The sequence below is a fragment of the Sturnira hondurensis genome, unplaced genomic scaffold (assembly GCF_014824575.4).
Source record: "Sturnira hondurensis isolate 20B ecotype Veracruz unplaced genomic scaffold, ASM1482457v3 Scaffold0021354, whole genome shotgun sequence".
Lineage (NCBI taxonomy): Eukaryota > Metazoa > Chordata > Mammalia > Chiroptera > Phyllostomidae > Sturnira > Sturnira hondurensis.
In genome coordinates, this window is record NW_028093985.1 from 6,718,541 (window position 1) to 6,734,496 (window position 15,956).

At 32.4% G+C, this 15,956-nt stretch overlaps 1 protein-coding gene across 3 annotated transcripts in view; it reads left to right on the top strand.

Annotated features, from left to right (window-relative positions):
* TENT2 (terminal nucleotidyltransferase 2) overlaps window positions 1–15,956 on the top strand; it is a 57,593-nt gene that overhangs the window by 31,276 nt on the left and 10,361 nt on the right. For all 3 annotated transcript variants that reach the window (XM_037032318.1, XM_037032317.1, XM_037032319.1), the window contains 4 exons: window positions 1,217–1,293; window positions 1,680–1,808; window positions 5,797–5,840; window positions 13,743–13,879. In XM_037032318.1, coding sequence (XP_036888213.1) covers window positions 1,217–1,293; window positions 1,680–1,808; window positions 5,797–5,840; window positions 13,743–13,879 — 387 coding nt within the window. The remainder of the gene's footprint in view (window positions 1–1,216; window positions 1,294–1,679; window positions 1,809–5,796; window positions 5,841–13,742; window positions 13,880–15,956) is intronic.

Consider the following 15,956-nt stretch of genomic DNA (forward strand, 5'->3'; position numbering starts at 1 on the left):
TCTGTATGGGAGAGAGCTACCCCTCCAGCTGTTATCCTGATGCCAGACACTTTTCTCTTAGTCTCTGGTACCTTTAAAGCTGCTGCCCCAGCTCTGGAGCTCAGAGGGATTAATTCCAAGTAAGTCTGAGTGAGGCCCCTTTAAGAGGAACTGTCTGAGACTCTAGCAATCCTCTGTCTCCCTCAGTTTCAGTTCCCACTGTTTTTCAGCCAGAAGTTATGGGGACTTGTCTTCCTGGAAGACAAGTCTGGAACCCTGGGCCAGGTGGCTTGGTATGGGGCTGGAACCCCTCTCTCCTCAGTGGTGACCTCAGCAACCAAGATCTGATTTTTATTGGCCACACATGGTTGTGGGACCCGTGGAGCCAACGTCTGCCCGTCCTACAACTGTGGATGTGGCTTTTTCTTTAATTCCACAGTCGTGGGACTTTCTTTATGCCAGATTTTAAGTGTTTCTGAATGATGGTTGTTCTGTAGTTTAGTTGTAATTTTGATGTGGTTGTGGGAGGAGGTGAGCACCGCATTTATCTACTCTGCCATCTTGACCAGAAGCCTCATAGTAAAACTCTTATACACTGAGTAATGTTTCTTTTATTTTGAGTTTAGCCATTCTTCATAGATCTATCATTATTGCCCCTTACCGTAAATTGTTAATTGCATATCTTTTAAAGAAATGTCTCTCTTTTGTGTGTTTGACTGTTATAATTTTGCCCAGACACCAGTAGCTAAATTTGGCATGATGTTATAATTTATAAATTTTTTGAGGGAATATAATGCATAGACAGAGCTTTTATTTTATTTTTTTGTCTGTGCTATTTGGCTTTTTAGTCCTTTTTTTCAAGCAGATGATACTATAATTCCAAATTAGTTGAGAATATATAACTTAATGGAATTTACCTAGAAATGTTTGGTCACATAATTTTGTTTATCTGGAAAGGATTGCAGAACTTTTACATTACTTTTGTTAAGGATAATTGAAGCCTTACCAGTGTATTAGGAATCTTTCAACAGTAATGCTATTTTGCAGTTTTAAAGTGCACTAAATCCTATTAAATTGATACAGTGAGTATGTATTCACTCTTATTTCTTTAGCATTTTAGGTCTTTGGCCTTCTGGGCCATGCAATATTTACATCACTGGATGGATGGATATTAGTTTATTTATGAGGAAGGTAGTTTAATTTTTACTTGCTAAAGTTTTTTTCTATTTTCTAATAGTTGTGTCGACTTCGACTTGAATGTAAACAATATTGTTGGAATAAGAAACACATTCCTTCTCAGAACTTATGCATACCGTAAGTTTAATTTCCAAATAATTATCAGCTTTTCTGTTTATTCATCATTCTTTCTTCTTTTTTAAATATGTTTGTATTCAATGCTGACATCTCTTTGATAGTGTTTCTGTCAAACTGGTGGTATAATATCTTGTTTTTCTCTATGTAAAATGTGTTGCTTCGCTAAAATATATACCACCAGAATTATAGGTCAATAAAATGAATTTTAATAATTAGCAACTTTTTAAAAGGTAACTAAGATACACTTTAGAAATAAGACATTTATGGTGAACACTTGAATACACAGGCGGTGCTCTTTTTATTGGCGTGTAGTTGAGAAATGATGTAAACTTTCAAAGAAACTGCACTGTCTTCTTACCATTTTTAAGTTTTAATTTTACTTTCAGTTGAAAATCGAGTTCGTCCGTTAGTACTGGTGATTAAGAAGTGGGCAAGTCACCATGAGATAAATGATGCCAGTCGTGGTACTTTAAGCAGCTATAGTCTTGTATTGATGGTTTTGCACTATTTACAAAGTAAGTATTATGAGTTTTCCCCAATTTTTAAAATGGAAATGCAGTTAAACTTTATTATGTTGTCTTCCCTATTGACCCTAACTTCAAATAGCATTGTTCTAAAAATTTCATTTTAAGGCCCGTTAGACCTTATTTTCTACTTTGTTGCTTTAACAAATGTTTTAGAAATGTTATTTCCTGGAAAGCATTTAAAAGTTCCACTGTGTTTTTATTTGTTGACATTTTTCTATATTCACTTTTATATTCAAAGAACTTTCACCACTGTATTATGGAACCATTTTCTTGAGACAGATGAATGTACAGAAGACCTATAAAAATAAGCTCACGTACTATTTATCATGTTTTTATTTTTTACTTGGAACAGGATTTAAATGATTTTCTTGTTGGTCAAAGAAGCTTTTATTCCCTTTGAGCCAACATAGAGATAGGGTGAAAATCTTGATGTTAATGTAATAGGAGACCATTTACCAGGATGTCTAGGATCTGAGCTGTTCTGGATTTAATGACATAGCCACATTTTAGAAAGCAATGTTGTAATATATTTATATCCTTTGACTCAGTGGTTCCATTTAGAAGAATTTATCATAAGGTAGTTATCATGAGTGGTTAATTGGATTTATTTATGAGGCTGTTTTACATGATGTTTGTTGAAATAGTAAAAGATTAGAAATAATCCTAAAGTTTTTAGGAATGAGGGATGATTAAAATAATTAGACTATACCACAATGTGAAATTTACACAGCCTCAAAAAATCATGTTTTTCAGATGCTTAATGATATATAAAAATATTCAAGATATTTGAGTTTGTGTATATATTCTTATGTGTAACAAATAATGTACCAGAAATTTATTGGGTTATTTATGGACAGTAGGATTTTTTTTATTTGAATGATAAAAGCAGATGATTATTTTTGAGTTGGTAAGAGACACTTAACATAGGTAAATGGGTCAGAGTTTTATGAATCAGTCTTCAGAAAGTTTAATCTTTTTGTGGTCACAAAATTTCAAGCTAAGTATAATATGTATTTCTTTATTGATAACCAGTCTTAGATAACCAGTATCAGATGTTTGATTTGCTCTTCTAAAAGGATTTGAAACATATGATATTGGCTGTTTTAGATACTACTCTACGTCACTAATCAGTTTTTGTTCAGTTTTGCAGTTCAGTCTGAAACATGGATTAGTTTTGATGCTTTTTTAGTGAACTTGTCCAGTTCATATTTATGAAGAATTGAACAGATTAGAAATATTTCTTATAAAATATAAAGAATAAAATGATAAACTCTATGTACTGCCACCTACTATCCATAATTTTTTAGTTTTAATTGTGATCTAAAAATTAAATTTGATTTAAACATTTAACATGCATGAGCATCCATATATACCCTATTTCTCCATTCTTAATTCATTACACTAGAAATTTTAATATGATTGCCTTTCTTTAGAAAAATGTACTTTGATCTCAGATACCCCAAGGTCTGGTTTTCACAACAAATGGGGGAAGGACCGTCAAGGAACATACACAAAGGACACATGGGCAAAGTCAAAGGGGGTAGGTGTGAGGGTGAGAGGCGGGGATGGGTCGGGTGGGGGTGCATGGTAGGGTGAAAATAGAGACGAATGTACTTGAACAATAAAAAAATTAAAAATTCAAATAATAGTATCTCATTGGTTTAATGAAATTATGTTAGCATTTGGTTTAGATTTTTGTTAAACATTTTATTTTTGATAGAGTAGTCCCATTTACTGAGTCGGCTTGTAATTATTGGCACTGTCATCAACAGTTTCTAGGTTCTAGATCTTTGTTAAAGGATGTCACCAACTGTGCACTTTGGCAAATTTAAGCCACTCCTCCCTAGGAGAAATTAGAGAGATTGAAATAAGTAGTTGCTTTTTTTTTGTCATACAGGAGTCTGCAGGGTGTATTGAACAGTTTCAGGTTTACCATAATGAATTGGTGTTGCTGATTTTGGCCAAGTTACTCTCTCTCTCTGGCCCTAATAGTCTCATTGATAACAGGAATAGTGGGATTAGATGACCTTTAAGTTTTGTTTACTTTCGTAAATATTTTAATATATTTTCTGCCGTGAAAAGAGAAAGGAAACAGGTCCTCTGTATGTGGAAAGGTTAAAAAGATTAAAATATTCTCTAGAATGAATTTCAACAGTCAGTAGTAGATTACATATACATAGGAGTAAACACTTGAAAAACCACTAACTGCTTTGAGGTTTCTGTCAGGATAGTGTTAGTAGGTAACTACCACAGTACACTCATTGCTTCTGTAGTGACTGGTGTTTTTAAATTGTTAATGTTTGTCAGGCAGGGATTTACTGAATGATAGACCTGCCCCCAAAGCTTCCAGATTGCTTAGTTCTATTCTAAAGGCTCTTTGTCTATTAGAAGACTTTAAACCTGTGGTTAGCATTTGTATTACTCTCCTAGAATTCTGATTATAATTCTAGAAACTAGAATGAGGCAGACTTTCAAAAAATTCTCTGTAACCTTCATTCTCTTATAAATTATAATGTTAATTTATTAGGAGCATTCAGTAGAAAAGGAACTCATGTTTTTAATTAAGTAAACTAATAAAAATTTCTAATTTCTATATTATAACAAAAATTATTAGAAAGCCATTAAAATGTTATACAAATATAGAGACTTTTAGAATTAAAGTGATTAGGGCTTGAGTTTATTTGTAGGGTCTTCTAGAATGCCTCTTGGGGAAACAAATGTATCATTATTGTCTAAGAGTTATTCTGGTAAGTAATGAGTGAAATTTCTCCTCTAATATTCTCAGTCATATATTGTGAACGTTCCCTACTATCATGGTATTTTATTTTATTCTAATTTGCAACTTGGGAATGAAGCATGACATAGGCGAGAAATTTAAATAGTATGTGGTAGAAGTTTATATGTTTATAATCATAATTGGAGATCATGTAAGTTTGTCATAATGGTTGATTTATATGTATGTTTATGTATTCCAGAAGTCATTTTAAAATGTTTTTGCTAACTAGCCAGTTAAAAGTAAATTAAAGATTATTATTGAGTTTATTTTATTATATACAATGTTTTTCTAATTCTTAAATTATTATAGTTTATTATATGGTACTGCATTGGTCTTTAATCTTAAAGAAATCTTGGAAATGCATTGTTTATATCTTAACATAATTATGATATTATGTATTAGTTGGTTATTATATTGTGGGTATTGGGTACTTGGCCTTTAATGTCACTTACTGTATAATGGTGTGAAGTTACTGTTAATGCATTTACTGAGGTTCGATTTGGGTAAAGCTGTTGAAAGAGGAAGAATGACAATTAAAAATAGAGCAACATATGAAGATAATTGTTCCTTTGTATGAAATTTTGTTTTATAGAAGATTAGTTCAAATCTGATTTAGATTTCTAAAATTTGCTGAGGCCTTCTTTTTAAAAATAAATAATGAAGTTAAAAATTTTTTTCAGGTTTTTTTCTTCAGTAGGTCAGTTTCCAGAAACTATCTTAATTTTAGTGTTGTCGTTTGTTAGAGAAAAATTAAATAATAAAGACACAATTGTGATAGGACCATTGTGGGTTGTATCTTTGGACCATACTTAAAAAAACTTTTTCGGTAGTTACATTCATCTTAACAGTGTCCATTCAGTATCTGTAGAACAATCTTTGTCTTGTTATTTTGTACATGTGTCTGATGTTGGACCAAATGATGTGTGTCTACTTATTGAGGGCCTGTTATTTTAAAACCATGTAAGGAACATTGGTTTACATAAAATACATAGATTATTAACAAACCTTAAATTGTCAACTTAGATATATTCTGAATTAAAGTTTTTAGTGATCAGAATTAACCTCATAAAATATATGGAAACTGTTGACTTTTAGCAGAAACCCTGGTAGTTTTATAACTGAGGCTCTTAGCTGACAAATTATTGCTTTGTAAAATGAATTACATGAATCACGGAAGCTTTAAACTTTTTTTTTTTATAGCCCTACCTGAACCCATCCTTCCATCCATCCAAAAAATTTACCCAGTAAGTGTTTCTTATAAATTATTATAATACATATTATGACAACTAATAATATGGGACTATTATTATATGGGACTATTTATTATATGTAGTATTAGTGTGAATATGAATGTAGTAATAGTTACATAACTTTCTAAGTGGAGGCATTGGCAAGTAGGGCATTAAAAATGTTTCATATACTTTATCAGAAGACTCTGTTATTTTCTTTGGTTATTGGCAGACAATCTGGCCATTTTGGTTAATGGAATTTTTTTGCATGATACTCATGATTATCACCAAAGGGAATAAAATGAATCCCGTTTGGACTCATTTCAGTTTTCTTCATGCTATTTTTTAAAGATTTTTTATTAATTTATCTATAGAGAGGAAAGGAAGGAGAGAAGGAGAGAAATATCAATGTATGGTTGCCTCTCGAGAGTCCCCTGCTGGGAACTGGCCTGCAACCCAGGCATGTGCCCTGACTGGGAATTGAACCGCGATCATTTGGTTCGCAGGCCCGCACTCAATCCACTGAGCTACATCAGCCAGGGCTCTTTGTGCTATTTTAAAATACAGTTTTATAGCATTCCTTTAGTTAATGCAGAAGTTTTTCAGTGCAGTGTATGTATAATTTGAAAGCAGGAGAAAAAATTAAGACCTTGAAACATTGGATAATCATGGTATCTTTTATTTGATCTTATTGAGTAATACAGTAAAAGAGGTAATATTAGTACTCTCTCCTTATGTGCACAATATTAAGAATCCTGCTGAAGCTGTTTGGAAATACTCAAGAAATGAAGTGTACCTACTAGTAAAAGTTTAGTATGTACTCAGTTTGAGTTTAGAAAAATAAAGGTAATGTACATATTCACAATAAATATGAATACTTTTGTTTCTTCAGTTTTTTGTGTTTTTTTTTTTCAGAATTCTGTTTTCTTGTTTTATAGTCCTATCATTTTTTGTTTTCCTCCGTAGTCATTTTTGTTCCTGGTTTTAATTTGGAAATAATATTTAAGCTACTTATTTTGAATGTTTGACCAACCATCTTAAAACCACATAATTTTTGCCTGTAGTTTCATAAACTTACTAAATGGTTATATTACAAAGAAAAATATAGTATCTAGCTTGAGTGATCAGTATTCAAGAACTTGTTTATTTTGTATGTATCACAAAATAAAATAAATATACTTGACATGGAACCTAAATTAAATATAATTTAACCTTTGATAATTTAGAAGAAGTGATGTTCTTGTTTTTTGAATATCAGTTATTGTAATACATACATGGAAGGTGCTGGATAATTAAGGGTTTACTGTAGTAGAGTTTTGCTGTAGTAAGGACCTCCCAGTTTGTGGTGGGTCATTTAGTATAAGACACAATTTATAATAATAACCTTTTGGGATTCGAATAGCTAATATTTCTCCTTTTAAAACTAATTTCTGCTATTATGAGGAATCATTGTAATGATTTTCCAGTATTACTAGTGAACCAATATTTATGCTTTTAAACATGAAAAATGGAAGCATTAGGAATTACAGAATTAAAAGTAACTTGAATTTTTGGGTTTTATTCTTGAATGGTTTTCTCCCTGGATAAAGTATTGATTCTTTGGCTGTTATTGAAAGGTCAAAGATAATGGCTGGGTGTTTACTATTTTATTCTATTGTCCCAACTTGATTTTTCCTTTAAGTCCTAGGTTTCAGTACAGAAAGAGCTGCATGTAGTTTTCAGCATACAAAGGATCTAATAAACTTATTTTTAATGAATCTATTATTGTATGTTGAATAAAATGCTTCTGTGGAAATCTTACTTAAAGCCATGTGCTATGTGAAACACTTTTTAGTAATACAAAATACAGATGAATTCTCAGTTTAATGCACTATGATCAGGAACAGATACACTGCTTTCTAAAAACACCCAGGCTCTTACTACTACTGTATTCTAGTTTGAAGAGCCTTATTTCTACTTCTATGTTTTTTTCCTAATTATTTAGTTTCTCCCTGTGAGTCCTGACTTCTCTTAGTATACACTGCTTCTTACCCCACATTTTCCAACACTGCGTTGGTAATCTTATTTCTCACTTGAAATAGACTTTAGTACTAGCCCAGCCCCAAGGCCTTAAATACACTAACAGCAAGGCCGTCTGGATTTAAGAGTGTCTTAATTTACTTTCATTTGTGGTTACATTGCCGTAAACACCTAAAGCACAGTATCTTTAATATACGATTGATGCTTACGTGGGTAAAGAATTACTACCCTGTCTTAACAAGATTTCTTGTTTTATCTGATACCTTTTCCCAGTGGTCCATCTGATGGAACAAGGAAATAGGCTTGTTACTACTACTAAGTATTATTTAGTATCTACTTTTTTGTTGGCACATTGTAAATGTTATACACAGTATCTTTAATTCTAAGCAAATAAGCTTGTAAGGTAGGATCCTTGTTTCACAGATGAAACTTAAAAAGGTTACATGATTGATCCAAACTTTAGTCACAAATTACGGATTCAGAAACTAGTATTTTTTCCATTATACTGTACTGTCTGAGGAAAGGCAAAATGATAGTAGTATTCACTAAAATATCTTTTTATCTAAATTTTATTGCTTATTACATTTTATTTGTGTATATCTGATTATTCCTGTGTAGAAAAGCAGATATGACAGAATTTCAACTTGTGTAAATGTTTGGGAATGACTTAAACTTTAACAAGAAAAACTTTGTTACTTTACAAGAGAACAAGGTTCTTTTAAGTTTTGAATGCTAACATAGATAAGATAAATTTTTTAAAAAATACAAATTTTGGAATGGAATAAAATTTGTTAAACATATTATTCCCTTTTTAGTACTTTTACATATTTTCTCAAAATAAGATTTATTTGAAGAATTGGTATAATATTTCAATTTAGTTACAATACTAAATTATGAAAGAAAAGATAAATATATACCTTCATCTGCAAAAGGTATATAGCATTATTGATTGTTACTACTTAATTCTTAAAACAACATAAATGATAGAATAGTATTTGCTGTTGAGTTAAAGCAGTGAAATTGAGATAGTTTAAATATATAAACTCAGATTAAGTTTGGGAAGAGGTCATTTGAATGCACGTGTATTATTATGGGGATTTCCCTAGATTTATTCTGGATAGATTTATCAAGACAACTTGTGTTTGTTTCTTTTACCTAATAGTATCTTCATATTTCACAGAGGTGTTTATGTTAACAGAATAGAGATGTAAGAATATAACCCCTTTTTTGTAGTTGTAAAATAAAGAATTTTGAAAATGTGGAGTTCCTCCATGCAGTTATATATTGAAAATGTGTTAAATTTTACATGTCTACATATATACACATACATATAAGCAACTTTTTTCAGTTTTTAAAAAAATGTTTATTATTATTATTTAATCCTCACCTAAAGATATATATATTGATTTTAGAAAGAGAGGAAGAGAGAGAAAAGAGGGAGAAACACATCGATGTGAGAAATATTGTTTGGTTGCCTCGCGTGTAAGCCCCTACTGGGAACTGAACCCACAGTCTTTTGGTGTATGGGACAACAATCCACTCAACTGAGCCACCTAGCCAGGGCAACTTCTTTCAGTTTTAAAATGAGTGTAATATGGGGGATATAATTAGTTATATAAAACAAGCTTTAACTAAATACCTTTGAAAAGACAAATTAAAAAATTTTGGTGAAGATTTATTTTTTAAAATGGCAATAAAATCATTTTAAAGTTGATACTAAATTTTAAAAGTCATAGGACATTAATTTTGAAATAATACATTATAAATTTTAGCACATAAACATACTGTATTATTGTAGAAATGTACAGTTATAATACCCATCATACACTAAATAATGAATATTTAGGTAATACTGTTGCTGCTATACTTTACATACATTATATCACTTGATCCGATAACAACCCTATGAGTACTACTATTTTCTTTATATTGTAGATGAAAAAGCTGAACATTTGCAAAGCTAGGTAATTTCATATCACTAATAGAAAAGCAGAATTTCAAACCTAGGTCATCTGACTTCAGAGCTTACACTCTTAACCACCTCATTATAGCACTTGCACTTTATGTGAAATACAGATTTCAAAACTAAAAATCTCACTAAAATCTTATGTAATTTAAAGGAAATTTAGTGAGCAGTCTTCAGCACACATCACCAGATTGGTGGCAATCTGTATACAATTAAGAAAGCTTGGTAGAATTTCAGTATATTACTTTGTTCTTTATTCAGATAAAACTGTACTTAAGTATTCCATATCAGTTATCTTTAATATGCGACCTTCCTCAACATTTATTTCTAGTATCTAATGTTTCAAATTGTTAGAAAATTATGCAACTTAAATTCTTTGTTTGCCTGGAAATGAAAACAGTCATTTTTTGTTTAAGCTATACATTGTTTTAAGGAACAGCTACCAAGTAAAAGTTTAGCCAGTCTAATTTATTTCATAAAGTGCTTAATTATCAAGATTTCAAATTTGGGCCCTGGCTGGCGTAGCTCAGTGGATTGCGCGTGGGCCTGCGAACCAGACGATCGTGGTTTGATTCCCAGTCAGGGCACATGCCTGGGTTGCAGGCCGGTTCCTTGCAGGCTAACTACCAGCATGGGAGACACAAAAGGCAACCATACATGGATGTTTCTCTCCCTCTCTCCTTCCCCTCTAAAAATAAATAAATAAATAAAATCTTAAAAAAAAAAAAGATTTCAAATTTGGAAGGTGAAGATATTGTGGCCCAACCTCAGAAAAATGATGGAATATGGCAAAAGATGTTTTTGCCGGTTTTGGTAGGCAATTGTATTGACCAAACATTGAAACTTTTCAGATGTTTTTCAAGGCATTGCCTTTAAAATTTTTTCTTACCTTGCCATTGTTTGAAGAGAAATGGAAAATACCTTAGAAATATCAGCACTTAAATATTAGTTGGAATTGAGTCAATACGCATTTGGTTATTAAAAGCCCAAAATGAGATACAACCTTAAAAAGTAGTGAAAGTGTCTTTCCAATGAAAAAAGAACAAAAAAATAAAAAAATGTCATTACATTTAAAAAAATGAAATGGTGGTAAATATCAGTAATCTGAAAAAAAGGCTTTAAAAAATAGATGTTACATTGTATCAGTTAAATTGTTTTTCCATGATATTAGGTTGTAATTTTAAGGTTCTTTATGTGCTTCCAAATATGTTAGCTTAAGTTCTGCCTATCCCCATCCTTTCCAAAGTAGCTATACTGCTCTTAAATACGGCAGTGCAATGTGGGAGATCCCTTTTGAAAAAAGCCTTTGGTGAAATTTTTCTTAAAGCAGAGAATCTTTCTGTAATGTGAACCAAGGTTAAATGGATTTCTTAAGGTTAAGTGGAATTCCGATTTACTTGTAGCAGCTTTTGGCATTCATTCATTCATTCACCCACTCATTTATCCATGTTCCTCCTTCAGTTCTGCCTCAGTGTGTAAACATGGCCCTCTTTGTATGCGGCTGTGAAAAGGAACAGTGGCGCTAAGAGGACACTGGCCAGATTGGTCCAGGGTCATTCAAACCTTTTAGTAGACTGGGTTTCATCTTCAGTTTTAATGTCACAGTTGCTGATATTTTTCTTTAAATTATTGAACAAAGTAAAATTTTTAAAGGAGGTTCAAGTAGTTTTAAACTTCAGGTAAGAAAATTACTTCCATTTCAATATCAATTCATAAATTGTATGCTTACTATGCTAGGTGTTCGAAATCAGAATTAGTAAGAAGCTTTCAGAGCAAAAGCTGTTTAATAGTGACCCACCTTTCTTTTCCATGTCATTTGAACTTGTTCTTTTTCTTTAATTTGCTGGAAAACAGTATTTAAATTTTAGAATTTTAAATAACCTTGTAAGTCCAGTTTTACACTTAACAAGGAAGAGACAAAAGGTAGTAGAGGCAGTATACCTGCACTACCTTCTGCTTTTACTCTTTTTTATAAATTGAAGCTTCTTTCCTACTCTTCCTAGTCTAAGAAACAATTAAGATATCTGTAACATTAAGTCTGTTAGAAGTGGAAGGAGAAGTCTCAAGTTTAGGAGTGCCAGCTTTAATAATTGTGGTTGGAGTAGAATTTTTCTTCTGAGGGAAGTCACTTCCTGGTAGTTAAAAATTATTGATAGCATTATAGGTAACGGAGCAGAGAAAGTTTTTATTTTTTAATTTTTCTTGCTCCTTTTACTGACAATTTGTGAGGGCTACTATTGAGTAGGTGCTATACCCTATTTCTCTGTATTACAACATAGTCACAATATTCAGACATTACTAATTGAATTGATGTAAGTAAACCCAAGATTGATTTGTTAGAGTTGGGAACCATAAGTATAGTTGTCATTCTGTTGCCTTAACCAATTGCTGCAAAAAACTTTTTTTTACTCTGTTGGCAAAGGGAAGTACGGAAAACTCTTCTTTTTAACTTTAATTTAAAAAAATCTTTATTGTATTTCTTTTTCATTATCATTTAGTCCTCTTATATCCCACCTCCCCCCAGCAATCACCACACTGTTGTCCATGTCCGCGAGTCCTTTTTTCCTTTTGATTAATCCCTCCACCCACTAACCTCCCCTCTCGCTTAGCTGTCATCCTGCTCTCCATCTGTGAGTCTGTCTCCATTTTCCCTGTTAGTGCAATTTGTTCATTAGATTTCACACATGAATAAAATCATGTGGTATTTGACTTTCTCTGACTAGCTTATTTCATTTAGTATAATGTTCTCTAAGTCCATCCATACTGTCTTAAAGGGTAAAATTTATTTTTCTTTTACGGCCTAGTAATATTTGTACCACTGTGTAAATGCAGATGGATGCAGCCACTGTGGAAAGCAGTATGGAGATACCTCAAAAAATTAAAAATGGATCTGCCTTTTGACCCAGCAATCCCACTTCTGGGAATATATCTGAAGGAGCCCAAAACACTAATTCAAAAGAACATAAGCACCCCTGTGTTCATTGCAGCGTTATTTACAGTCGCCAAGATGATGAGCAAACATCAGTGGATGAGTGAATGAAACAGCTATGGGACATTTAGAAAACCCCTCTTGAGGTCACTGTACAAGTTACCTTAAAGAGATTATTTTCAAACAGAGATATATGTATTACTTGAAGCTCTGTAGTTCATTTAGTGGATTTTAGATCCAGAACTTGGTACTATTAGAGGAAAGATTAAATATGAAAATTAATGGCATACCATAGGCAAAAAGAGGAAGTAGCCATTAGTATTCTTTCTTAAAAGTATATTGTTTGGTCCCAGATTTCAAGCAAATAACAACTTCCTTTATGAATGTAATGGTAAAAAGTTGCTGAATATTACTTACTGATATATTTCCTATCCTTCTCTTCCCTGCCCTCTTTGTCTTTTCAAGTTCAATTGGACATCTTTCTTCTCTTCCCTCCTAGATACAAAATACAAAAACAAAATAAAAACAATTTACAATTAGTATGAGTATTACTCATATTAACATTATTTTTATGGCTTTTGAGAGACATTTTAACTGGTAGAGCTCTTACCTTGTGCTTAATACAGCTTTCATAAAATACACTGCTCTTTGTAAAAATAATTTAAGAAAGATATATTTGTAAAGAAACCTATGTGTCATTAGATGGAATTTTGGAATGTACAGTAAGGTTTTATTTATGAGTTAGAAAATATTTTGCTACCATATGGATCCATTGGTTGCTATATCTCAGCCAAGGATTAGAATATCTTACTTTTTCAACTTTCTGGCCTACTCCAAACACTGGTGAAATCTGTAAGTGTAAGAAAGTCTTCAAATTTCCAAATTGCAGACGTGTAAAAAAATGTTTTTTCTCTTCTTCAGAGACCTTTAGATCAGGATTTATAAAGTTGTTAATGGGTGTTTTAAATGGCTTTACATTCCTCCCCCTTTTTTTTTCTGACAGGAATCTTTTAGTCCTACTATACAGCTGCACCTTGTACATCAGGTTCCAAGTGATATTCCTCCTTACCTCTCAAAGAATGAATCAACTCTTGGGGACCTCTTACTGGGCTTTCTTAAATATTATGCTACAGAATTTGAGTAAGTGAAACCATAAATTGATTATTTATTAATATATCAGTGAATGCTACAGATTTGGTCAAGAAGTTTTATTTGTCAATTTCAGTACTGTAAACTTGTCCAGAAGTGTGTAGTTTATAAAATGTAATACCTAATGATTAATAAACTAAGTAGATATCATATTCCTAGCTAATAAAAATTATAGTTTAGGAAGTCCAGTTTTGTTGATTTTAGTAGTGATCCCATTTTATGTTTAGCTGCTCTTCTCATAGTAGGGCCTGAATAAATGTGTCAATGCTATGTAGATACTATATAGTTTGGAACATCTATTTTTTAGATACTTAAACTTTGTAAAAAAAATACAGCCAAAGAAACACTTAGAAAAAGATTTACTTAATACCTGATATCTGAATTAAATAGTTGTATTATATGATGTATAAATCAAAGAATATTTTTCCTTTTTTTGAGGGTGACAGGTGAATATGAAAGATTAAAGTATATCATCAGACTGGACCTAACTGAAAGTTCTTAGTTCGTGGAGTGGGCAGCTCTTCGATTAATTTAGAAAAGCTTGAAGGAGGAAGGAGAAAGGACTTAGGAATTCTCCAAATTTGGAGGAGTAGGGTAACCACAAGGTCCTACTTTGAAGAGGTTTGGAGAGAGGATAACAATAGTAATAGTGATGAATTGCTATTACTAGGTGGGAAAAGTGTTCTAAAAAGATTATAAGTATTTCATTCAGTGTCCAAGATAACCATATAAGACAGTTATGCCCATTTTACCAGTGAGGCATATAGAGAGGCTAAGCAACTTGCCCTAAGATCACAGCTTGTGAGAGGAGTATTTTGGGTAGTTTTGACTGCAAAATTCACACTCTCTAACCATGATACTTTATTGCAGTGCTGATATTGCAGTAAATACCTGCTGTGATGCAGTAGCACTAAAGAAAAATGATTTATTTCAGTGTCTTTGGTCATATTTTGCTTGTTTGTTTGTTTTGTTCAGAACAGGCTGACAGGGACCAGAGGGGAGAGGGGAGAGAATTTCAGGGGAAAGGGGAGGGATTCACAGAAACTAGTATAAAGGATACATGGAGAACAACTAAGGGGGGTGGAAATGGGAGGGAGGTGGGGAGCACAGGGCGGGGAGGATGGGATGGGAGTGGGGGACGGAAAACTGTGCTTGAACAATAATGAAATTTTAAAAAAGTAAAAAAAAGAAAAATGATTTATATAAGATGATTTGAAACATAGGGCATGAAACATGATATGTTACTTAAATTTCTCAAAGCTTGTAAGCAGACCGTGCCTTTTTAGTTTACAGTTGCGTTTCCAGTACCTAGCTAGCCCAGTGCCAAATAATGGGTACTTGGCAAATACTTGTTATATATAACTAATTTTAAAGCAGAAAGTCCAATTATGGACATGTTTCAAAGATTCTTAAGTTGACTAAAATTAGATTAAGAAATTAGATTAATAAAAGGAGTAGGAAAAGAGCTGGAGAAAAATAGTTCTGTAAGAATGAAGTTATAATAGTCCAGGTTAAAAATGACCTAAATATAAGTTCAGGCAACAAGGATAAAAAGGCAGGAGCCTTTAATTATATAAAGATGAGGAAAGATCTAAGACTATATCCAACATGGAACGTAAGAAACTGTAAAGGTTATTCTAAAGTTCAGATACTGCAATAACAAAAGCTAATGTTTAGTGAGTATTTCTTTATCTAGTGTTCTTAGAGTAGGCTGAATTTCCATCTATTATATTATATTATGTCACCCTGTCATGCTTAGGGAATTTGTGTACTTGAAACTTGTGAATGGCAATACAGCAAATACTGAGATAACTGGGATGCCAGTTCAGGTCTGGCTACAAAACTACAATTTAAATTGTCGGGCCATATTAACATCATCTATTGTGACATATGAATTAGGGATTGGGAGAAATTTGTATACAGAGAAAAGGATTCATAGGAGAAAGTTACAGTTTTGCCACGTATAGTTTAAGACTAGAGCACCTACATACAAACGCCGTGAAAACCACTGCTTTGTTGGACTGAAATGAGATGGTAGAGGTGCAGGCTTCTATGTTAGTTGTAGCAT